The 24,544-nt window shown below is 46.5% G+C and overlaps 2 protein-coding genes across 3 annotated transcripts in view; both read left to right on the forward strand.

Moving 5' to 3' along the window:
* VAV2 (vav guanine nucleotide exchange factor 2) overlaps positions 1-19,639 on the forward strand; it is a 322,511-nt gene extending 302,872 nt beyond the window's left edge. For both annotated transcript variants that reach the window (XM_054007273.1, XM_054007272.1), the window contains exons 19-27: positions 305-326; positions 2,037-2,164; positions 2,417-2,491; positions 4,843-4,895; positions 6,692-6,808; positions 8,015-8,102; positions 8,338-8,461; positions 12,817-12,971; positions 14,692-19,639. In XM_054007273.1, the coding sequence (XP_053863248.1) occupies positions 305-326; positions 2,037-2,164; positions 2,417-2,491; positions 4,843-4,895; positions 6,692-6,808; positions 8,015-8,102; positions 8,338-8,461; positions 12,817-12,971; positions 14,692-14,736 (807 nt within the window). In that variant the 3' untranslated portion in view covers positions 14,737-19,639. The remainder of the gene's footprint in view (positions 1-304; positions 327-2,036; positions 2,165-2,416; positions 2,492-4,842; positions 4,896-6,691; positions 6,809-8,014; positions 8,103-8,337; positions 8,462-12,816; positions 12,972-14,691) is intronic.
* Positions 19,640-24,160: 4,521 nt separating this feature from the next.
* Positions 24,161-24,544, forward strand: part of SARDH (sarcosine dehydrogenase) — a 95,986-nt gene continuing 95,602 nt past the window's right edge. Inside the window, exon 1 of the mRNA XM_054007880.1 lies at positions 24,161-24,180. The gene's annotated coding sequence lies outside the window, so the exon portion shown is untranslated. The remainder of the gene's footprint in view (positions 24,181-24,544) is intronic.

A 24,544-nucleotide genomic window follows, 5' to 3' on the forward strand; every position in this document is an offset into this window, starting at 1 on the left:
TATCGTAGATTTATCCTTGGGCAGAAGGATAAATTTTCACCTCAGTATTTCCCCTGCTAAATTGCGATGGTTCCTCTTACAGAGAATGGAAACCTTCCTGTCCCTAGAGTGAAGAATTATGGGTAGATACAGCATGGTATGCCCCTTGCCTTAGGAAAAAATTGAATCTGCCCAGGGAGCTTTGCGGTGATCCGGGCAAGAGCAGAGGTTACTATGGTACTTAAGGGGATTTTATTTTATCTTAAACTTATTGCAACTGAATGTATTTAAATTGAACATAAACTATTTTTCTCTCTCTTTGCAGGACTCATTAAATACAGGACCTGGTAAGGGTGGTGTTGGTGTTTTGTAAATGGGTAATGTAGGGGAGGCAGCATTGGGATCTGGTTCAAAGAGGTTGATGATGGCAAATTTTGGAAGTGGCTCTCATACAGTGTTTGCACCTAAAGCCTGGTCTACACTTAAGTTATACTGGTACAACTATGTTGGTTAGGGGGGTGATTTTTTGCCAACATAGTTATGCCACTAAAACCCTACACTTATACTAGTATGAAGGTGCCTTATACCAGTTTAAGCACTCTTCTACCAGTATAACTGCATCCACACTGGGGCGGGGTGGTGGTGGTTGTTTTTTGTTTTTGTTTTTTGCTGCTTTAACAGTACCAATGTAGTTAGATCCGCAGAGCTACATCTCTCGGGGTGTGAAAAATCCACATCCCCGAGAGATGTAGTTAAGCCAACCTACCTCAGTTATAGACAGCACGAGGTCGATGGGAAGAATTCTTCCGTCAGCCTAGCTACAGCTTCTCAGGGAGTTGGAATGACTACAGTGATGGGAGATCCTCTCCCGTTGCTGTAATAAGTGTCTACTCTACACTGAAGCACCACTGTAGCATTTTAAGTCTGGGCATAGCCATATTTAAAGCAGCAAAACTTTCGTATGTAGACAAGCCTTAAGAAGCCAGGAGACTGGGGTAACCCTCATTCTGCTCACAGGCACGTGCCCTCACAGTTACGGCTGAGATTGCGAAGGATGGTCCAATGGTTTGAGCACTAGCTTAGGACTTGGGAGACCCAGGCTCAAGTCACTGCTCCACCGCAGACTTCCTGCGTGGCCTTGGGCCAGTCACTTAGCCGCCTCTCAGTTCCTATGTGTATCATGGGGACAACAGCACTGCCCAATCTCCCCAGGATTGTGAAGCTAAATAATTAAACATTGGGAGGTGCTCAGATACTCTGGCAGTGAGGGCTGTATAAATGTGGTTGTATTGCGGTGGTGGTAACTCACTCTGTAGCTCCTAGAGTTCTCTTCTGTCAGCGTCGCCATTCACTCTGGTCCCTGTTACATTTTCCCTTGTTCAAGATTAATGCAGACCAGGGCCCTGGGATAGTCCTGAATGCCCCACCTTGCACGAAAAGACCCAGCTCCCTTTTGTGCCTCTTTCACTTACAGGAACGCCCGTCCTGGGGGAAAAGTCCTCCTAATCCAAGCTGGCGACATGAACATTTTGAGCATGAGCAAGTTGCTCCCATTAGCTGCGGGGTGGGGGTGAGGTAAAAGCAGCTGAAAAGAAGGGGGCTAAGTTAAATATTGTCAGTTGAGTGTGGCAGGGGAGGCGTCTTTAACACATGATCATTCACAGCACAGAATGTCAGTCCCAGGTCCCATCAACAGTCAATGGGAGTTGGGCGCCTAACTCGTCGTCCCCTCAGAAATCCCAGTCTGTGTCACTCAGCCTGTGATGACCCGCGTGTGGCTTGTTGTTGCCCAATTAAAGCCTGCCTGAGATTTCACAGTTCCAAGGCAGGTGCCATCTTTGCAGCTGGGGTTCAGGTGGGCTCATCGTTATCTGCCCCCAATGTTTTAGCTTGCCAGACTCTCTCATGTTAGCCATGTAGCTTGAGCAAATCAAGGCGCCATGCCATAAGCATGAATGAGCTACGCCAGCAAATCCTGACCGCTAATATTCTCTGGGTTAGTGGCTCACAAGATGGTCTTCTCGTAACAATAGGTTTTGTTTCCTTTCTCTTTCTAGGTCCTAAAATGGTGGCCGTTCAGAATTACCATGGCAACCCAGCTCACCCAGGAAAGCCGGTGTTAACGTTTCAGACTGGGGACATAATAGAACTGCTAAAAGGGGACCCGGATTCGCAGTGGTGGGAAGTGAGTGAAGTTGTTCTTTGGAAATGTTCAGAAGTCCTTACACAGAGGCTACCAGCTAGTCATAAAGTTTTTATTTATTTATTTCCCCCTTTGCATTTTTATTCACTGGAGTTTGCCAGCCATCATCCAGATAAATTCTCTGAGGCATATTTTCAGCTTGTGTCAGGAAGACATAACATACAAAGTTCTCATAAACTGGAGCAAAGAATCGAATTTCTTTGGCACAGTGCTGACGTTAATCTTTATTTACAGGGGAGGTTAATGCAGACAAAGAAGTCTGGTTATTTTCCCAGTTCATCAGTGAAGCCCTGTCCTGTGGACGCTAGGGTAAGTGCATAAAAACAGACCGGAGCCCAACACCCCCAAGGTTGGGCATGCTCAGGTTTGGAGGGGGGCGGGGGGTTGGTTTGGGGACAATCTCCTAAAGCAAGACAACTGAAATCGTGGACTGTACACCGGCATGCAGCTGGAGTATCTCTGCTTATTGGAGTCACTCCGGATGTAACTGGTGTAAGTCACAATTGGGAGCTGTCTTCCTTGCTGTTGGGATTTTGTCTGAGATGGGTGAATATTTCTGCTCAAAATGGGCAAGTTCATCACATGGTGCCGGCTTGGATGGATGCCTTTCTCCAGAGCGTAACTTCACACGCTGCTTTGCCTGGGACCTCCAGCTATGCCTAGGAGAGACGATAGCACCTCCTGAAGTGTGAGTTTTGCCTGCAGGCCTGGCTCAGTCACAGAGGACTGAAGAATGTGCTGGGGGGAGATTTCTGAACGAGGCTCAAGGTCAGTCAGGGACACTCGATGGAGTCTGCAAATTATTTCACTTAAAGGGACACAGCCATGCTTATTTATCAGGCTAAAAGAATTACCTTTGATGGTGCTTTGTATCTTAATAGTGGCCCAGCCTTGAAGACTTCTAATGTGTTGGGTGGTTGTGTTAATGTGTAACCAAGTGAAGTCCCATCTATTAATTTAATTTTCCATTTGCTGCCAATTAACCGAAACGGAACCAGTGCATGTGAGCCATTTGCTAGCAGTTATGAAAAGACTGGAGGAGTGTAGATCATTAGCATTTACCCAATAAGGGGAGCCTGGTATTCTTCAGTCCAGCCCTAAACCCTAAATTTGACCCATACTGGGTTTAGGGGCTTGATCTTTCCATTAACTCCTGTGGGCTTTGGGGCCCTTCGAGTAAATGAGTGAATTCTCTACTCGCGCTGCACAGCCATTGCAGATGTCCCGTGCATATTGTGCGCTGTCCTTAGTGTAACATGCACTTCGCTTCTCCCTTAGCACACTCTTCCCAAACTCCTATTGCAATTCCCCTGCTCCTTGCCCTTGCCCCTTTAACTTCTTCATTCCGTTAAACTGCATTTTAACGAGTGCTTTAGCACAAGGATGTGTGACAGCCAGAAGTCAGGGGCTAATTTTCCAACCTGGGCTTCTTTCCAAATATGGGGTCTTCATTCACAAACCCCACTGCCCAACTCAGCCGTGCTCATTCTCTGCACCCAGGCTGGCACATTTTAGGGGAGTATGCCCAAGCCCCGTATAACATATTACTTCACTAACGTATCTTTAGAACTGCAGTAAATGCATTCTTCCTGTTCAGGCTTTACCTGTAACCCCTGCAAATGCTCCTCTCACTTCCCCATTTAAACCCTGGCAATAACCTTTTGTCTGCTTGGGTTATGCGCATGGCTATGGTCTGACCCAGATGCCAACTCCCTGACCTGCTGGCTTGTGGAGCGATTTGTATAATCTTTAGACCACAAGCCGTGCTGCCATGGGGCCAGCGTTGGTCGGGGATAACTTCCAGTGACTCATCTGCCCCCCTCCACCTTACCTTTGTGCTTGAACTAAGAAAAAGATTGTCCCAAAACGTTAACAGAAATAAAAACGGGTTGAGGATGTGGAGGGAAAGATGTTTTCAGCCAGTGGGCAATGCGGTGTGGTTCAGTGGATAGGGCACTGCACTACCCTGGGAGTGTAGAAGACCTGGGTTCTCTTCTTAGCATCACCCCTAGCTTGCTGCGTGACCTTGGGCAAGTTTGCTTACCTCTGTGGGCCCCGATTTCTCCATCTGCAGCTTGGCGATAATGCTGACCCAGCACTGTCGGGTGCTTTGAGATTGCACTTGAGAGAAGCGAAGTGGTGATTGGTTGTTAACAAGTTTTAAAAGCTTTGAATTACTTTTAGGCTATGTCTACACTTCCGGGGGCGTGAATTACATGCCCCCCAGCACAGGTATAAATAGCAATGTGGACGGCAAGCCCCTGCCTAGGGAGGGAACCCTGCAGGGTCTCTACCTGCCCAAGCAGTGCAGTGTTCCCCTGCTGGAACCTATCTCCCCCCTCTCCCTCCCCCCGCCCCCCAGAGACTTTCCCTGTCTCGTAATGCAGCCTGCTTTTCACTGCAGCATGTAGCCACACGTAGGACCACAAACGGGTCAGATAAATCAAAATACCCAATACACTTGGCACAGCTGGTTTGTGTGTGCGCACCAACGAGAGAAGCCGTTGATTATAACCTTCTTCTTCTGACTCCGAAGCCAATAACTCATAAAATGCTTGGCACATAAAAACACTCCCGTACAGAGGAGTGTATTCGAGATGATCTATAATCTAATTAGGATCTGCGCTCCACAGTAATAAGCGGTGTTCTCTTTGCTCTAGCCTCCCAGCAGCCGGCCTCCTTCGAGAGAAATAGACTACACGGCGTACCCTTGGTGAGTCGGTCGTTAAATGAGACATTCTGATAGAAATGCTTTACTACCGACATAAAGATATATTGGCTTTACCCTTTAATTCCATTACTTCGTCACAAATCCGCTATGGGATAAATTATGAATGCACTTTGGAAGCTCCCCTCATCCTCCCCCGACCCCCCCATCCACTGTCAATGTACAGGAGCTGTGAGACTTTTAGGCAAATAGGGCTAAAATGGCATAGCCAGTTGGTGCATTAGCATCTCACTTCCGAAGACTTGAGTTTGAATGCCGACTTCAGAGCCTGATCCCATGCCAGCTGAAATCAATGGGACTCCTTTTACATGGACTGCAGTGGGCTTTGGAGCAGAGCACAGATGGGAAATGCATTTGTTGAGCTCTCGCTACTTTACCTGCTGCGGATTTGGCCGGGTTGGCAGGTCCCTGCTCAGGAGAAGGGTGTTGGATGTTAGTGTAGGGCATTGGCTTGCTCTTCACTTGCCCTTCCCTCTAGTTCTGCCCATTGGTATCAGGGCTTTACTTTCATGAGTCTAACTTAACCCCAAGAAGTTTTTCATTGAAACCTGTACACCTTGGGACTCATTCCCAGTCCAGGTGGCTTTCTAGGAACAGTATAAAAACAAAAGACTTCAAAGAAGGGAAGGGACTGCACTCTGCACCATTACATCTTTTCTCTTAACTTGTAAAGCAGTTACTTGCTATTTAAATATTTCTGGTCACCGTTTTGCCTACTTATAAAGCGTTTGATAAGACCCCTTTTCTCTCTTAATCCCCCATCCCTCTCCTGCCCTTCAAAAATGGATTTTTTTGTTAAAACATATTTTTAAATATTAATATAAAACCCCCCATAAATTAAAAGTACCTACATTCCTGGATAACCTGGCAGATCAAGGAAGTCCCCTCGTGAGTACTCATGCTGTGAACTCCACACCCATCCAGGATAGTATCTTTTGTCCTACTTGACTGCAGTCAGTGTTCTTACTGCTGTACAGCTAACAGAGATTATCAAAGGATAGTTCGGTGCCAAACTCCCATTGAAAGGTGGGTATCAAACTGGCCTTTGTAGCTTTGAAAATCTCCCCCCAGAATCCCTGCCCCGAGGAGGCTCAGACCTAGAAGATGGCCAGCTCTAACTCCTGGAAGCAGGAGTTTGACCTGAACTGCATTGATAGTCATTGGTTTCCTTTTAAGAAGACACTTGGAGGCTGAGGATTCAAAAGCTCTCCCCATTGGCCCAGCTCTGCTCCCACCCTTGCCAAGTGCTGAGGACCCTGGGCTCCAAGTGACTATGGTGGGAATTCAGGTCACTTGATACTTTGCAGCAAGTGCCCCCAGGATCGGCCCAGATTGTAGTAGTCTTGTAGAAGGCTTGCTGCTAGGACTTCTGGTTCCGTGCCGTGTCAGGGTGACACGGTATTTCTGTGCCTGGTGTCAGCAAGCAGACTGCTCGTCTTTGGAGTGTGTTGCCATCCAGGATGTTCTGTGGGGAAGATCGAGAGATAACCAGTGACTGTAAAGTCTGCATCAGCTTATTTAAAAAAACAAAAACAAAAAACAGCTCTTGGTGTAATAAGTGGCTTGTGGGCTCATGCAAAAGCCAGGAAAGGTAATTGATTGGTCCCTGTTACCTGCCAGTTAGGGAGCCGCACCGGTCAGGAGGGATGATTGTAGACTTTTTGGCCCAATTCAAAACACAGTAGAAATCCTGTGTTACCAGACAGAGCCTTGTCAGCAAACCTACAGTCAGTACCTGGCCGCTCTGCGATCTCAGCACCTAACGGGGAGCGTTTCTTTAGGTTTGCAGGGAACATGGAGAGGCAACAGACAGACAACCTGCTGAAGTCGCATGTCAGCGGGACGTACCTGATTCGAGAGAGACCAGCAGAGGCCGAGCGCTTTGCCATCAGTATTAAGTGAGTATAGCAACGGGTGCTTATGTTAACGGAGCTCAGACAAGGTGGGAAAGTAACCAGCGCAAGGCGTTGAGCTGGTGTCACCTGGGTGTGAAATTGACCACGTTGGATTGATAAGCTTTGCTCTTCTCTGGTTCTGCACCTGAGGAAAGCCTGTGATTTTAATGACAGCCTGATCACCTTAGACATCAGGTATTCTGTCTACAGAAGATGCTCCGTTTTCCCTTTTGGATTTGAAGTGCAGTGCAGTTCCATTGATCTACCTGACTTGGAGTCATATGTTTTAAGACTCGTTAGTACTGGTGCCCATTTGTAGGGTGAGATAGTCTAGTTCTGGCTGGCTTTGGCTTCATAGAGATTCCTCATAAGGAACTACTGTGAAGTAAAAGAGCACACACAGGTGAAGTGCTGGTTAGAGATTGGTACTGGACTGTTTAAACATGAGGATTTCCAACTTATTAAAGTATTGGCCTTTAAAGTAAAGGCACCATTGATGGTTCTAGCATGCTGCCATGTAGCCATCTGGTTAATCTGGCATATTGTGAGCATTCAGAATGGTTGGTAAGGCACCAGGGCATTACATGCTCTCTCTCATTTAATTATTTATACACAATGGACCAGCTTCAACAGGAGAGACTGGCACTAGAATATCCCATAGCCCATTGGTTAGAGCAGCTCCTGCAGTGAACGACACCCAATTTCAAATCCCTGCTCCACATCAGACAGAGGGGAGAATTGAACCTGGGTCGCCCACATGCCAGGTGAATGCTCTAACCATTGGGCTAAAAATTATAAGGGAGGTAGAACTACCACAATTTCTGCCTCCTCTGGCCGTTTTGTGAATGACGCCGGAAAATTTTGCTGGGGCTGAAACTGTTTGGCAAATTCATGAATCGTTCTGGGTTACCCAACACTGCACTTTTTGGCAAATAAATTGTTTGTCCTAAACGCTGCACCCAGCCCCTCTGCTGAGTTCTGTTCCCAGCTCCAACACCGACTCCCTCGGTCACTTAACCTCTGTGCTTTCGATTCCCCATCTGGGAAGGGGATAAGGCTGATGCATCTGCCGGGGGGTTGAGCCAAGTGGCTGGTGGTCATAAAGCATTGGTAGAAGGCAGAGTACTACATGCTAATACACGGCAGGACAGAAGCTGAAGCGTAAGGATCAGGGTGTTTCTGAAGTGGCTGCTGCGATTGTTGTCACAGGTTTAACGAGGAAGTCAAGCACATTAAGGTGGTGGAGAAAGACAACTGGATTCACATCACAGAAGCCAAAAAATTTGAAAGCCTTTTGGTATGTTTTTGAATCTGCTTTTCTCACTGTGCGCGTGACTTAGGGTGACCAGACAGCCAGTGTGAAAAATCGGGACAGGGGGTGGGGGGGGAATAGGAGCCTATATAAGAAAAAGACCCAAAAATCGGGACTGTCCCTATAAAATCGGGACATCTGGTCACCCTAGCGTGACTTGCTTTTCCGGACTGTGCTGAGCCCCATCAGTGATCACATGTACTCAATGTGTTCTCTCTAGGAATTGGTCGAATACTACCAGACCCACTCGCTGAAGGAGAGCTTTAAACAGCTGGATACAACGTTAAAATATCCATACAAATCCCGAGAACGTTCTACCTCCAGAACCTTCACTCGCTCCCCAGGTAAAACCCAGCGTGCCTAGGACAGTGGCTTGCATCTACAATAGTTCATGGACAGCCACTCCTCTGGTTCCCCTTTTAAGAAATACCTGTGTGATAGATGTAGGAGCTCTAGCTGGTCTCCAGCGAACAAAGGGGGTTCAGAGGCTTGAAGGCCAGAAGGGACTGTCAGATCATTTAGCCTGACCTCTGGAAAGAAATGTGCCCAGTACGGGACTTGAACCCATGATCCTGAGAGTGAGTCTGAACTAGTCAGGCTCCTTGTCAAGCACATGCAAGCTCAGTGTCTCCATTCTCCCCCTCCCTGGATGCCGAGAGGAAGGGCTCTTGGATTGGTTGCAAGGGAGGCATTTGTGGGGAGTTTGCCTTTAAGGCCTGGGCTACACTAGCGGGGGTGTTCGTGTCGCTGAAGTCGAAGTATCTTAGTTCAACTTACCTGGCTGTCCTCACGGCGGCGAGTCGACTGCCGCGGCTCCCCCGTCAACACCGCTTACTCCTCCTGCCGAAGTGGAGCACGGGCGTCGATTAGCGGATCGATTTTTCGCGTCCAGACGAGACGCGATAAATCGATCCCTGATACATCAAACACTGGCGGGTAGCATAGACGTACCCTTAGAAGGACAGTCTCCTAGGAAAGCCCAGCTAGGGGGTTTCTGTTTGGTCTTTAACTACTTTTGATTTCTTGTTCCAAACATCATTCCCTTACTGTCTGAGACTCTCTCTTTTGGGGGGAGGCATCATCCCTCCACCACTTTTCCAAACCCTTTAGGATAATGATCTGGCCACAATTTTGCAAGATACAAAGCACGCGTAAGCTCAGGTGAGGAGTGGTGAGTGCTTGGCATGTGGCAGGATCGGGCCCATGTTGCTATAATGAGTGTAATTATCCCGTGTCAAAAAATCTCTGAGGTCAACATCTTCAGCGCGAGAAATTTCAAGTCCTTTGCCATAAATAAATAAATGGAAAAGGACTGAAGCCAATCGGCATGAAGAGAAGAACTTGTTTCACCTCTGAGACTCACCAGATTGTCGCTTATCTATCTGTACAAGCGTCCATATGTCAGTTTTACTGGCCCCGACTCTGATGTCGCTTATGCCAGTTTATACACCTATGATTTGTTAAACCTAGTCAAAAACATGGTAAGCATATTATGTGAAAAATTCCTCAACAAATGAACCTTTACATTACCATAGAAAATTCCTGTGAAATATTTCATTTTTTGAGAACTTGGAAAAGAAATTCTCAATTTTTTCCAAGATGTTTTTTAAAAAGTTTCATTTTGGTGATTAAAAACCCATTTTTCTCTTGCTTTTTTACTTTTTTTTCTCCCCGCTGAAAAAAGGGGGGAAAAGAGTGGATATTTTTACCCACCAAAACTAACTTTTTTTTTTGTTTGTTTCACATTTTTTTCCTTTGAAAACCAAAAAATTTCAACCCAAAATGAATTTTGTTCGTGAACATTTTCATTTGGGTTAAAAAGGCATTTTCCAGCCCAAAAAATACTTTTTTTCAACTGAAAATGTTCAACCGGCTCTGTCCAGTTTTCTTCACTGGCAAGTTGCTCCCGATTTATTCCTCTTGCTCCCAGCGAAGGCAAGAGAATTGGGCCCACTGACGTCAGTGGACTCACTCCTGATTTACACCAGTGTAAGCAGGAGAAGAATCTGGCCCATTGTATTTTCACTGTGCCGATGTAGCCTAAGTCCTCCCAGAGCCACAGCTGAGGCTCCCGAAGAAGAATTGCTGCATGCGTAGTGTTTTTTCTTTTTTGCAAGCTTCTACTGCACTGTGGATTTTTAATTTCCTTTTTAATCCTTGTTCTTCTGCCTCTGTTTCTAACCTCTTTGCAGCTTCCTGCGCTTCCTACAACTTTTCTTTTCTCAGTCCTCAGGGCCTCAACTTTTCTTCTCAGAATTCCTCCACTCCTTTCTGGTCAGGTATATAGCGCCTTCTGTTCTTGAGAAGAAAGCACCATCTACTGGCCATCCCTAGGGCACCAGGCCTCTGCCTGCTTTTTGACAGGACACAAACGGTGTCAGCTTGAAAGCCATCCGCACTGAGACCCTCCACCTATCCCCTGCCATCCCTCCCCATCTATATAAAAAGTTCAGCTAAGGTGTTGCCCCTCCTTGGGGGGGTGTCAGCTGGGGGCAGAATCTGGTAACCAGAAAAATGCAAGAAACCAAATAAGAAAACACAGTGCATTAAATAAATATTGAGAAAAGGGGGGGGGGGGGGAGAAAAAAGAAATCTAAATCTAGTGGATTGGGATCTCATGATATACTTCAAGCTTGACCTGTTTTTCCTGTGTGTCTCATAGATCAGAACGTTGGCATCACACCATTTTAAAGAGTGTTTGTTTTTTCCTTGCTACAAAAATAGAACTTCCATTTCCAGTAGTTTTTGAGCTCTAATGTCTGAATGTGCTCAGTAGCGTCATAATTAGGCCAGCTGGGAGGAGCCCGTGATTTCAAAAGGTGATGGAATCCCCTATAAAATGTTGGAGCAATATTCAACTCCAACGTGCATCAGACAAGCATCTTCCTTCTCCTGTGGTACCAGCAACACCTTAAATGATCAGAAATGAAAAGGAGTTTAGAACCCAATCGCTTCTCGCTGTTTATGCCTTTTAACTTTTAGCATTTTCATCAGCTTGGACAGTGAACATCACGTCTTATTCCTGCCATGCTTGGTTACATAATTTTAAAAGACAGATTCCTTCCCCTGAGAGCTTTTCTGTGAAATCTGAATCCTGCAAGTGAATGAGATTGAGACAAAAAATCAGCTCTGAGCACGCTTCTGGTGAAAGAGTTCAAAGCTTTGATCATTCACACTGTGTTCTCCAGCCTGGCACCCTTACTAGGCCATATGAGCCTTGCAGTACATGTATTTTCTGTGTTAATTGTCTGTTGCCATCCACATCTCCTTACATCCTGACTGCTGAAAACCTGGGCAAAGCTTCCTCCTCCAAACCCAGTTCAACCTCGGTTTGCAAAACATTTACAATTGTAAACAGCTTTTTAACTGAAAAGTCCTTAAGACTAAAGGACAGTTTCATAGAAACAAACAGCAATAAAAAAAAATTTTTTTTGTAAACTTAAAAAAAAACTTTTTACCCCCTTGTTTGCCTGTGACTCTGAGAGCATGTTTACTGCTATAACCATGTCCCTTCCCATCATTTAAACCCCCAACTCCCTCTGCCTGTATAACCTGCAGGACAATATTGCAGAGAATGCAGGTGGTACATTTCCCATATCACCTTTGCAACATCTGTGCTAAAGGAGATAACCCCCTTCTTTCCTGGCCTGAAGCAACTGAGATCTGCACCATTTGCTACAATCTGGTTCTGTTCCATTCCTAATCCTGGGGAAGATATTAATAATCGAATGCCACTTGCATGCTGTAAACTGATGATCAGTTTCTGGTCCTTCTGAACTAAATATATTAGTACAGTTTCTAAAAAAGGATTAGAGATGTCTGTTAATAAGAATAGCATCTGCAGTTCTGCTGACGTTGTGCTCTGAAGTGTGAGGTCTACAAACTGATTACAAGCTAGGATCAGTAAGAAATTCCCCATTGCTAGGATATTGTTGAAAAACTGTGTCCCCAATTAGGGGCCTTTTCATCAAAGCACCTATTTAGGCCAACGGCCACTGTCAGAGAGGACATCACCCTAGGTGATCAGTCCTTGTATTGCAATTTACAGGTTCCTTATCTCAGTGCCATTGAGAGAATCTGCCATTGTGGCTAATCCCAACAGTTAATAAAGAGGTAGTTTAAATATAAATTGCTTTGTGGAATCTCCCTTCGATGAGGTGGCCTATTAGATGTCAGAGCAGTAAAGCAACAACTAGAAGTGATGGGGATAACTTTGGAATAGATTTTTCTTGTTTCCTTTATTTTTATAAAACCTTTGTTTTTATCCAACTTCCCATAGAGATACCCCTTGACCCAATCACCTGTAGCAACACCCAACAATGAGACACACACCCACACAAAATAGACAGTCCCTTTCCTGGATGTCCTTCAAAGTTTTATATCCAGTGACTAAAGGGATGATGCAACTGATTGAGACCCATTATGAGACCAATGAGATGTTGATAATGGAAAACCCAGCCTTGGAAATCTGATATAACCATGCAATTCCAATTCACGCATGACTGAAGGATTAAAATAGAGCCACCTCAATATCTAATTGACTGTCTTAGTCCACAGAGCTGTTTTCTGCCCTGAACTTGCAATGGAAATGAGGACTCTGGTAAAAACCCAGGTTGAACACAGTCTAGCTTTTCCCAGGATTCAGATGATCTCACACGACAGCGCAGGCCTCTAATTCCTTTTCCTTGTCCACCCGCAGTGGTCACGCCTCCGGCCATAGGGACGGCGGTGGCACGCTACAACTTCGCCGCACGGGACATGCGAGAGCTCTCTTTGCGAGAGGGCGACGTGGTGAAAATCTACAGCAGGATAGGCGGGGACCAGGGATGGTGGAAGGGAGAAACAAATGGAAGAGTAAGTGATGGAGAGATGAGGGTTCTTTTATATTTAAATAACACCACTTTGCCTTTTTAGAACAGTAGGTGTGTTCAGATGTGGACTCGCTAAGAGAGCGGGTCAGAATTTTCCAAATTTCAATCTAATTTTATTTTAAAAAAAGAAAAGGGAGGAGGGCGAGGGAAGCATTGCCTTTTCCCTGTTTTTCAGCCAGCTCTAACTAATTAATCCGCAGGAGGTGGAAGAGTAAGAATTAGCCCCATTTTACAGATGGGGAAAACCGAGACAGGGAAAGTGACTTGACAAAGGTGTTGAAATGAATAGGTGACAGCAGTGAGATTAGAACCCAGGACTTCCCGACTCCCAATTTTGTGCTTGTTCCTCCAGACCACACTGCCTTATGGTGAACCCTAGTTTCAACTTAGGCCTTGTCTGCGCTGTCGGCAGCATGACTTGTATGTACAGGTACGTGCTGCTGTGAAAAGCAGGCTGCGTCCACGCTGCGGTGTGTAGCTACGTGTAACAGCAAAAGGCTCTGGGCGGGGGGAGTCATCGCTGCTGGATGCCTTTCCCCGCTGCCTACACCTGCCAGAGCCTTTCCCCGCTGCGGGAGCCTTTCCAAGTGGTGAGGAAAGGCTCCGGCCTTGGAGAGGGAGTGGGACAGCACCCTTGTAAAAACAGCAGTGTAGACCATGGGAGGCGTGGCTTGGGCATGTAGAGAGCTGGGTAGGGTATGTACCCTAAGGTTCTGGCGTGTCTCGCCTCACCGTCTACTCCGCTCTTTCTACCTGTGCTAGGATATGTACTCTACCTGCCTTTAGTAAGAGAGAATTGTGTGCACCAGTAAAGGTTGGACACATGGAAAAGACTTCAAGAAACCAGGGTTGCCACTCTGCAGTTGGATTCCTGCCTGGGAAAGCAATGGACTTCTCCGGCTTGCTTCCCTTTACCATGCAATGTACTAGGATCCCATTCCTCCTTCTGCTGGAGGTAGTCCTTGGCCAATGCTGTACAATTATTCCGTTCAAAAGCACCGCTGCTGGCAGTGACCTTTAAATATAGAGCAGCACAGAGACCAGGAACGGCACCAGGGCCAGTCTCACAGGCACAGCAGGCATCTGGATCTGATCCACCTTATGGCTTTATGCTGGGAACGGACACAAGAATGGCTCTGAAAGTCCATGGCTCAGAATCATAGCCATTAGCAATTGTACTGGCTACAAGCGATGGTGCCTCAGGGAGACTTCTCCACAGTCTAATGATGCTGATCACAATAAGGCAGTGTCTTTCTACAGGGCCTCCCATCAGATTTTGTAGACACTATTGAGTTAATCCACAGAGCAGCCCTCTGGGGGGGAGGTTTGTTGTTCCTTTTTTAGTAATGGGGAAGACTGAGGCACAGTGGATAAATGACTTGCCCCAGGTCGTGCAGACAGAATCAGTAGCATTGTCAGGACTAGAACCTAGTCTGAGACTGTCCCATGTTCTCATTATTGGACCATGCTGGAGAACCAAGTGCTCTTCCACCCAGACTAAAGTCTCAGTCCCCCATAGCTGGGAGCAAGATATTGTATATGTGTCAGCTCTATGGATACAGGACCAGACTTTTGGGGCAACATAAATGGTGGGATGATGGAGCTCGTTCTACGAGGAAAATGTGTCTCTGCTCAGTTTGGGGGGGGTCTCTTTGCATATCCATGCCCAAGGGGTCCTGCTCATCTTTCCTTTTCTGCTGCAGATTGGTTGGTTTCCTTCGACCTACGTGGAGGAGGAGGGAGTGTAACGAGGACCGGATCTCTGGCAGGCATCACCGAGCGCCCAGTAAAAGCCACCACAGAGTGTGCACAGTGGTCCCAACGTCCAGGGCTCTGAGTGAAACACAATCAGAAATCCTCCAGTATTAACAACAAGTCTATTGTGAATTGTTTTACAATCAATCCTCTGTAAAGTGTGTGCGCGCGTTAGGGGGTGCCACTGGCTCTCAGTCCTGGGTTGTGTTACTTGTGTATAAGAGAGAGTGTCTATAAGGTAATACTTGTCTGTAACAGCAGCAGGAGGGTCCTGGGAAGATCATGTTCAACAGCCTTGCTTGAGCAGGACAACTCAGCACAGCTCTGCTCAGACATTTCATCCAAACCCATTTCACGGAGGGTGTTTCAAAAGCCACCCTGGGGCTCATGGGAGGCTGGGGCCAATGTCTCACTCTGACTGAAAGTGGAGGGAGCGTTTCAGATTTCTGCTGAGAAGGAGCAAGCCAGCCCCACAGTAACAGAAGAGGCGACCTCACCCCACCCTGCTCTCTCTCCCTGCTGCTTGAATGGACTCCTCCGGATAATGATTTTTCTTGTCAAGTCGGCGTGTTCGACGGCAGAGCCCAACTCTGCTGCCCTCACGAGGTGATTTGGGGAGCAGAGCAGAGGCATGGTGAGGAGGCCTCTCTCCATGAGCTCTGTAAGATACCCATTGTAAACTAGGAATGAGTTTTTGAAAGAGAGAGAGAGAGAGACGGGTGTGAAGTCAAACTCTGGATACAGCCATCCCCAGACATCATGAGAGAGTTCCAGTTTTGCAACGTGGGTCTGTTCTCTCGGACTAACTGGTCCCACTAGATTCACCCAGGGCAGAAGGGACAGCCCTTTGCCAGGACGGTCCCACCTGTATCAGGATGTCTGGCGGTGTTCGGGGGCTGCGGAACGTGCCCTCCCTGGGAAGAGTGCTTGGAAGCCATTGATGTGCTGGGTGGCGCATATGGTAATAGCGCTAGATGTGCATCATCTGCTCCAGCGTGTGCACCATTCACAGCACACCTGTCCTGTGCTTAACAAGAGTGCAGAAGCCCCTGCCAGACTAATGGCCTGTTCCTGTAGCCATTATACACATCTGCCTCATCGACCTCCAATGGGGCTTACTCACCTGAGTAAGGACCGCAGGCTGAATCCCTCATTATCCAAAAATATGTTGTAAAAGAGTCTCTTTGCTCCATCCACCAGCACCATAAGGTTACGCACCAAGTCTTCCCACCTGTTCTCTCCCCCTCCCCCCCCCCCCCCCCCCGTCACCCCTGGAGCCAATAAGGAAGAATTCTGTGTTGCCCTCCCACTGTGTCTTTTTCATCATTGCACTGCTCTGAATAACGTACTCCTGGGTCTTTTGTTTTCCAAATTGTGTCCATTTTACGGGATACGCAGAATTGTCCAGTGGAATCAATTTCAAGTGACCTCTGCCAGGTGCTGCCCTTTGCTCATCAGGGTAGCATTTCCTTTCAAAGTGCACTATTGAAAACAAACATGATGCATCCCAGGCAAGGAACAACTCCCCCTTCCCCCACTTTCAAGGCCAAGAAATTCTCCTCCTGTTGCTTTAAATGAGGCTTGGTCTGCGCTACAGAGTTAGGTCGACCTAAGGCAGCTTACGTCCACCTAATTGGGTCAGTGTACACACTACAGCCTTGCTCCCGCCGATGTAAGTGCCCTGCTATACTAACAACATAACTCCACCTCCATCAGAGAGGCATAGGGCTTATGTCGGTGTACTTGGGGTGACACTGCGTTACTTACATTGGCTGTTGGCTGTCATTCTTGTCAAATTCACGGCTCCAGCTAGGCAGCCAGGCTCCCAGTGGGGAGCTGCATGGTGAGCCGAGATCCTGGGCTTTCAGCCCCCCACTGTCCCTCTTAAGTCGGTGGAAGTGCTCCTGGTGAGGACGCACACCACCGACAGAAGAAGAGTAGTGTGGCCATGAACCACTGCAGTTGTAAGTCGACCTAAGATATGTCAACTTAAGTTTCTAGTGTAGACGGTGCACTTTTGGGTCGTTGCTCCCATCTCACGTTTTTCAGCAGCCCGACAGCTTTGAGCCTTTGCTACTGGGCTTTGGGCCAGATTCTGCTCTCATTTGCACTGATGTAAATCCAGAGGAACTCTAGATTTGCACTGGCATAATGGACACCAACGGAAGTGATCATGGCTGCTCACCTTTAGAGGAGAACTGCAGCCATACCTCTTCCGATGGACGAATAAAAGAAACGATATCTAGCCATTCTGCAATGCTCCAGGTATAATCTCTGGAATAATAGCAGGATTGTTGCTGCCCGATTGGGATACTAAAGCCCAAAGGAGAATTCTGTACACTGAGTGAAAAGGAAAACAAATGACCTCTGAAGGTAAAATTGCTGTTTAGTGACCAGGCACAAGCTGAATCATTTTGCTGCTTGTTTTGACGTTGGCATTGGGGTTTTATGTTTTCCTGTGTTCTGTCTCGATCAGTGTGAGCCGCCCAGTTGCTCATTCTTCCTCGTGCCAAAGCCGCCAGTGAAACATTCATGTTGCACTATATTGATTAGAAAATATTTTAGTTTAACTGTGCACCTATTAAGCGATGACTGATTAAACTGGGTGCCTGCTGCTCAAATGCCAGTGTCTAAACATGCCTGCAGTCAGGTGGGGATTGCAATTTGCACACAGCCCAGGGGCGGTTCCTCTTACCCATTTTGCTCTGCAGAGTGCTGGAAAGAACAGAGCAGTCAGATGTCTTGTGGTTTTGTTAAAGGCTATTGTCCAGTGCTAACCTATTTCAGTTCAGTCTTCTTGATTGTCCACGACCTCTGTACCTTTTGACTTTTCTCATCTCAGCCTACCAGTATTGAAAGGAAATGAGGCCGAACTTTGGAGAAGGAAGCTAAAAGGAGGCTGAGGGTTTGTGAACTTGGGGACACTCAGGAAAATTAATCTGAATTAATTTTTAAAGTGGATTAGATAAACTGCATTAAATCCTTTTGTGGATGCTCTTATTCAGAAGTAAAGTGGCCTTAATTCAGATCAGTTTACTTCACTTTGGAAATTAAGTTTGAATTCAGCTTAGGACACTTGAATTCTAAATGATTGTCCACACCGGGCTTAATGCAGTTTAACTAATCCAATGTGAATTCACACCCTTAGTTAATTCAGATTAATTTTGCTGAATGTCCCCATGTACACAAACCATATGGGGAGTTGCAGGCCTAGCTCCCACTGAAAGGGAATTGGGAGTTGGGCACCCACTTCCATTAAGCTCCTTTGAGAATCCCAGCCTACAGGCCAAGCTTCTCAAGGCTCATTGATGATTTTGGTTGCTCATCTTGAGATGACTTCAAGGGGCCTGATTTCCCAAAACTGCGGAGTATCTGCTCTCTGTGCTGGGGGGAAAAAAAGTCTTTAAGATGTCGCAAATTAGGCACCCAAAAATCACTAGTCACTTTTGAAAATGTAGACCAAAGGACCTGATTCAACCTTCGGTAGCATCCGAGGGCAGAATTTGGGTCCAGAAGACCCAACAAAAAATGGATAAAGAGAAGAAAATTCAAGATAAAAACGTAAGAATGGCCAGACTGGGTCAGACCAAAGGTCCATCTTGCCCAGTATCCTGTCTTCTGACAGTGGCCAGTGCCAGGTGCCCCAGAGGGAATCATCAAGTGATCCATCCCCTCTCACCCATTCCCAGCTTTTGGTAAATAGAGGCTAGGGACACCATCCCTGCCCATCCTGGCTAGTATCCATTGATGGACCGATCCTCCATGAACTTATCTAGTTCTTTCTTGAACCCTGTTATAGTCTTGGCCTTCACAACATCCCCTGGCAAAGAGTTCCACAGTTTGACTCTGCGTTGTGAGAAAAAATACTTCCCTTTATTTGTTTTAAACCTGCTGCCTATTAATTTTGTTTGGTGACCCCCTAGTTCTTGTGTTATGAGAAGGAGTAAATAACACTCCCTTATTTACTTTCTTCACACCAGCCATGATTTTATAGACCTCTATCATACCCCCCCTTAGTCATCTCTTCTCCAAGCTGAAAAGTCCCAATCTTATTAATCTCTCCTCATATGGAAAGATGGTTCATTTATGCCTCAGACATTTCTTAAGCCTTAACTAAATCTGTTGTTTAAAATTTCTGTTAAAAAAACCTCGTTCTGTTGTGAGGGTCTGTGGACAGTGAACCCCTATAAAGAAGCATGCACCCCATATCACTGGAGCCTTATTCGTTCTCTCATGTAGCATGTATAGCTATCTTTGCCTGTTACCAAACCACGTAATAGATACTGTACAGTCTCTGCCCGTAACCAGGGAATGGCTCCCCCTCCTCACTCTCCGCAAAAATGAATCATTCCTCAGAAAATCAATCTCTCTCTCTCTTGTGTTTACTGATGTAAGAAACTTGTTACAAAAGATTCTTCTTGTTTGTAATTAATTATTCAGCCAATTGCCACGATATATATCTGTGAATAAGAAGGGGAAATGTTTTTTATGATGGCGAGAAAATTGTATATATATTTTAGTTCATCGCAAAACATTCAAAATTGTAACGGGATATGTTGGAAAATAATATGTAAACTCCTTGATTTTTTTTTTTTTCCTTTGCACTGCACTAATTGAGATAGAGGGGGCGGGTGGAGGGAATGTCAGATAAAAAGTTTGTTTATGGAATAGTTTCTAGCTCGGAATTTGGAAATCATTTGGAGTAGCTTGTTATGCTGGAATAGAAGCTTTAGCTGCAACTTAGAAACCCTTCTTGCATGAGGTTTTCCGGATCTTTTTCAGTTACAGTACATCAAAGTAAATCCCACAACAAAAACGTGTAATTTTACTGATAGATTTCCCCCCCCAAACCATGATTTTTACTGCAAATAAACCTACATTCTTTTCTGCATAAGAGGGTTGGTTTCATGTTGGATTTCTTGTTTCAAAACGTTTGCCTTGGGAAGATAAGTATCGCCAGACTGGATCTGACCTCTGGCCCATGTAGCCCAGTTTCCTTTCTCCAACAGTGGCCAGGACCAGCTTCTGCAGAAGATGCAAGTACCCTGCTCCAGGCAGCTATGAGATAATCTGCCCAGGGAAAAGTTTATTCCTGACCTACTAATTTGAGGTTGGCTGCTTTATACCCAGAACATGAGAGTTCATAGCCGTTCCCAAACCTTTTTTTTTTTTAAATCCTTACTATTACAGGTTGAATACTCATGTTTTCCAGTGAAACAACCAATCCTTTTTCTTTTTAAAGCCTGCTATGCTTTGTACAGTGCAGTTTTTTCTTCTTGCCCAACTGTTTCCATTTTCTGGGCAAATTAAAAATACTGGCACATTGGTAGTACGATGACTTAGAATTTTTGCAATGTTGAGACTTTGCTAAGCAGTCGGTCGATTAGGCCAAGATCACTGCATTTTTTGGCCTCGATGGGCTTTTATGCACAGAGCTAAGATGCAGGTTTCTGTGAGATAAGTCACAATTCTGCATGATCTTCAGTTACTATGGAAAGTCATATACTGAATCCAACAGCATTCTCTATCGGTGTACAAATCATAAAGCTGCGTAAAAGCTATGCCAGAGGTTTTTCTACAGGATGGGCCTATTTCCCCAGAGAAGGGGGACCCAAAATTTCACTATGAAGTGTCATAGTGGGGGGGAGGGATAGCTCAGTGGTTTGAGCATTGGCCTGCTAAACCCAGGGTTGTGAGTTCCCTCCTTGAGGGAGCCACTTAGGGATCTGGGGCAAAAATCAGTACTTGGTCCTGCTAGTGAAGGCAGGGGGCTGGACTCAATGACCTTTCAAGGTCCCTTCCAGTTCTAGGAGATGGGATATCTCCATTCATTTATTTATTTATATATAATTGAATTAATAATAAAATATTTATTAAATGGATCTGTACCATAGTATCCCTGCTCCTTTCCCCTATTCTCTTTGACTCTTCAGCCATAGCCTTTAACTATCCTCCCACATTAGCTGGGAGAACTTGCTAGTGGCAGCAGACTGTACGTTGGTGACATTTCGCTTTCTTTCTCAGCAAAGTTTCGGAGCTGATTCAGCAAGTTGCTTCTCAGTAGCGGTCGAGGTTGCTTTAAATGTGACTCCTATGGGGATCGTTCCAGCAGCCCTAGCCACACCACCTCCCCAGTCATTGTCACCCTTTTTCATGGGCAGTACTGGACATCTGTGAACCTTCCCGTAGTTTCTATCACATGGGGTCTTGACCCTTTCATTCTACCATCAGAGTCTGCCATAACCCTGAGCTGAATCTAGACTCCCAACAACGCCAATGTTGTAGATCGGGGTCGGTAACCTTTCAGAAGTGGGGTGCCGAGTCTTCATTTATTCACTCTGATTTAAGGTTTCGTGTGCCAGTAATACATTTGAACGTTTTTAGAAGGTCTCTTTCTATGAGTCTATAATATATAACTAAACTATTGTTGTATGTAAAGTAAATAAGGTTTTTAAAATGTTTAAGAAGCTTCATTTAAAATTTAAATTAAAATGCAGAGCTCCCCAGACCGGTGGCCAGGACCCGGGCAGTGTGTGAGTGCCACTGAAAATCAGCTCGCGTGCCACCTTCGGCACACATGCCATAGGTTGCCTACCCCTGCTGCATATGGACGACCAAGGCCAGACATGCAATGCCCTGGGAGAGGCAGAGAATCAGCGCCTGCCCCATCGCTTGACAAGCAAAAGCTATTCCCATGGCTCACTCCTGAGAACTCTGGGTCCTTGCCAGATCCTCAAACCTACTAGTGGAATTCTTCACCGGCCCCAGACCCAGCCATGGAACTTGTTGCCAGGAGGAGTAAGAATTGTTACTAAGCTCACTGCAGACACGGGTCAATGCACAACCTACCTCTCCACCCAGCCTTTCCCACAATGGGATTCTTGTTCTGGCACCAATCCCCTTGCGCCCCATAGTGGCTGCTCAGTGGCAGGGAAGAAAGAGAGAGAATCCTTCAGCACTCTGAGATGCGAGTGCTGTGTAGAGGCTGACTGGAATGGCTCTGTTTGAGAGCATGGGCAGGGGGGGTAAACGTAAGGGGCTGGCTGGCTGTGTTTTTAGTGCCACGGGTCAGCATCCCTGGGCTTCTCAGGAAAGTGAGTTTCAGATTGCAATTTGAACGGGGAGAAGGGGCAGAAATCTGATTCGCTGGGCATTTCAGGCCTATCGGAGGAGCATGAAGCCAAGGGGAGAAACAGTAGCTTTACGCACACCTTGATCAGTGCAGAGGCAAATAACAATAAACCTTGGTGGGACACCACCTGGGTATAAGTAGACACATGCTGGAAGCGCCTTGCTTGAAATGGGAACCGCTGACACTTCTGATTTATGAACCCAGCTAAAAGGAGCCCTAGCTGCTGGAAATCCTGCCTCTTATAATAAGCAAACAGACGCAGCCGGTTATGTCTCTGTTGATCACAGGCTGATTAAAGGGACAGCAGACACCGGGTTCCATGCGGAGACAGAGTCTGCAGCAAAGTTGTCACAGCAGCCAGCCCGGCTGCACCAGCACTACCACAACTGCTGACTAAGCATGTCCCTGCCTCCGGCCCACCCTCCACTGCCTCTCTGAGCCAGTCAGAGACCAGCATGCAGCCGCCTCCCCTCTCCTCTGAAAGTCTTGGCAGGCAAGTCTCTACTGCATAGTGTACATATGCGAGCAACACAGGCCGACCGTAAGTGCAAGCAGAACCATGATTGCCTCTGAACAGCTCAGTAGTACGAGGCCCTGGAAATCTTTGCAACATCACTGCATTGCAGGCTTCCCCCAAATGAGAGAGCCGGAGTTCCGTACCGAGCCTATCTCAATAATCGCTCCTGCCGCACTATAGCTCTTAGCCAGAGATCTGAAAGCACAATAGAATGGTGGCTATCATGATCCCCATTTTAGAGATGGGGAAACTGAGGCACAGAGTAGGGCTGTGACTTGCCCAAGGCCTGGACTGCAGAACCCAAGTCTCCTGACTCCCATTCCTATGCCCTTTGGGTTGACAGGAGACTTTGAAGCTGCCTGTAATTGAGATATGTACCCATACAGTAGCACTTTCCTAAAATGCTTAAAATCAGGCTGGCACAATGCACAGGGACAAAGAGGCAGGAGTCACGCGCAGTCTCGATGCCAAGTTCTGGCGGCGATAAAATTGCTGTGTGTTTCCAGCTTCGTGCACCTTGTTCATCGTGAGCTGCAATTTTGCAACATGATTGATTCATTTGTGCATTAGCTACAAGGTGTTACGTGACCGAGAAAACTCCAGCCGGTTCTCAGAAAATATTTCATTTCTCCATCTGCAGTGCATTTCCAGCTCTCGTTACAAGAACATAGTCTGTGTGTGGAATGTGGGAACCGGACTGGCTTAGATCCTGCCTAGAATACCCAGTATTGCAACGGTTCTCAACCAGGGGCCTGGGGGCCACGAGCAGGTTTCAGGTGGTCCGCTAAGCAGGGCCAGTGTTCGACTCGCTGGGACCCATGGCAGAGAGCCGAAGCCCCACCGCATGGGGCTGAAGCCCGGGGCCCAGAACCCCGCCACCTGGAGCTGAAGCCTGAGCAATGTAGCTTTGTGGAGGCCCCAGTTGTTATGGCACAGGTGGGCCATGGAGGTTTTATAGCATGTTGGGGTGGCCTCAGAAAGAAAAAGGTTGAGAACCCCTGCTCTATTGCTCCCCTTACTGCGGCTTCCTTCCTGGTAACAATGGTGAGCGAACAACGTAGTCAAGGCACCATTAGACACAGGTCTTTTAACGACTGGCTCCTAGATCTGCTTTGATTTGATGTTCAAATAAGCTGTTGTAATATGCCCTAGGTCAGTGGTTCTCAGCCAGGGGTATGCATGTCCCTGGGGGTACGTAGAGGTCTTCCAGGTGGGTACATCAGCTCATCTAGATAGTTGCCTAGATTTACAACAGGCAACATAAAAAGCACTAGCGAAGTCAGTACAAACTAAAATGTCATCCAGACAATGACTAGTTTATACTGCTCCCTATACTATACACTGCAATGTAAGTACAATATTTATATTCCCATTGGTTTATTTTATAATTCTATGGTAAAAAGGAGAAAGTCAGCAATTTGTCGGTAATAACATGCGGTGACATTTTTGTATTTTTATATTTGATTTTGTAAGCAAATAGATTTTAAGTGAGGTGAAACTTGGGGGTATGCAAGACAAATCAGACTTCTGGAAGTGGGTACAGTAGTCTGGAAAGATTGAGCGCCACTGCCCTTAGTTGTATTGTGTCTAAGGGTATGTCTTCACTACCCGCGGGATCGGCGGGCAGCGATCAATACAGCGGGGATGGATTTATCGTGTCTAGTCTAGACACAATAAATTGAACCCCGAGCGCTCTCCCATTGACTCCAGTACTCCACTGCGCGAGAGGCACAGGCATAGTTGACGGGGGAGCGTCAGCAGTCGACTCACCACGGTGAAGACACCACGGTAAGTCGATCTAAGTACGTCGACGTCAGCTACGTTATTCACATGAGTCTAACATGAGATCACTTCTAAACCCAACCTCTAATGGATAAGCTGGGTATATGCTAATTACAAATATAGTTATAGCCACGTTGGTCCCAAGATATTCGAGAGACAGTCTAATGTCTCTCTAATTAAAAAAAATAACGATTCTGTCCTGAGCTTTTCCTGTGTCAGACGAAAACAACCCATTGCAAGCGGGAGCAAAAAGCATGAAGCAAGAGCTCACTTAGTTGCAAACCTTTGTCCTGCTGACTGGTGTTTTAATCAGAATGTCTTGTTCATTGCTGGGCTGCCCCAGCCAGCTCACAATGTCTTTGTACTCTGC

Source organism: Malaclemys terrapin, chromosome 17, assembly GCF_027887155.1.
Source record: "Malaclemys terrapin pileata isolate rMalTer1 chromosome 17, rMalTer1.hap1, whole genome shotgun sequence".
Classification (NCBI taxonomy): domain Eukaryota; kingdom Metazoa; phylum Chordata; order Testudines; family Emydidae; genus Malaclemys; species Malaclemys terrapin.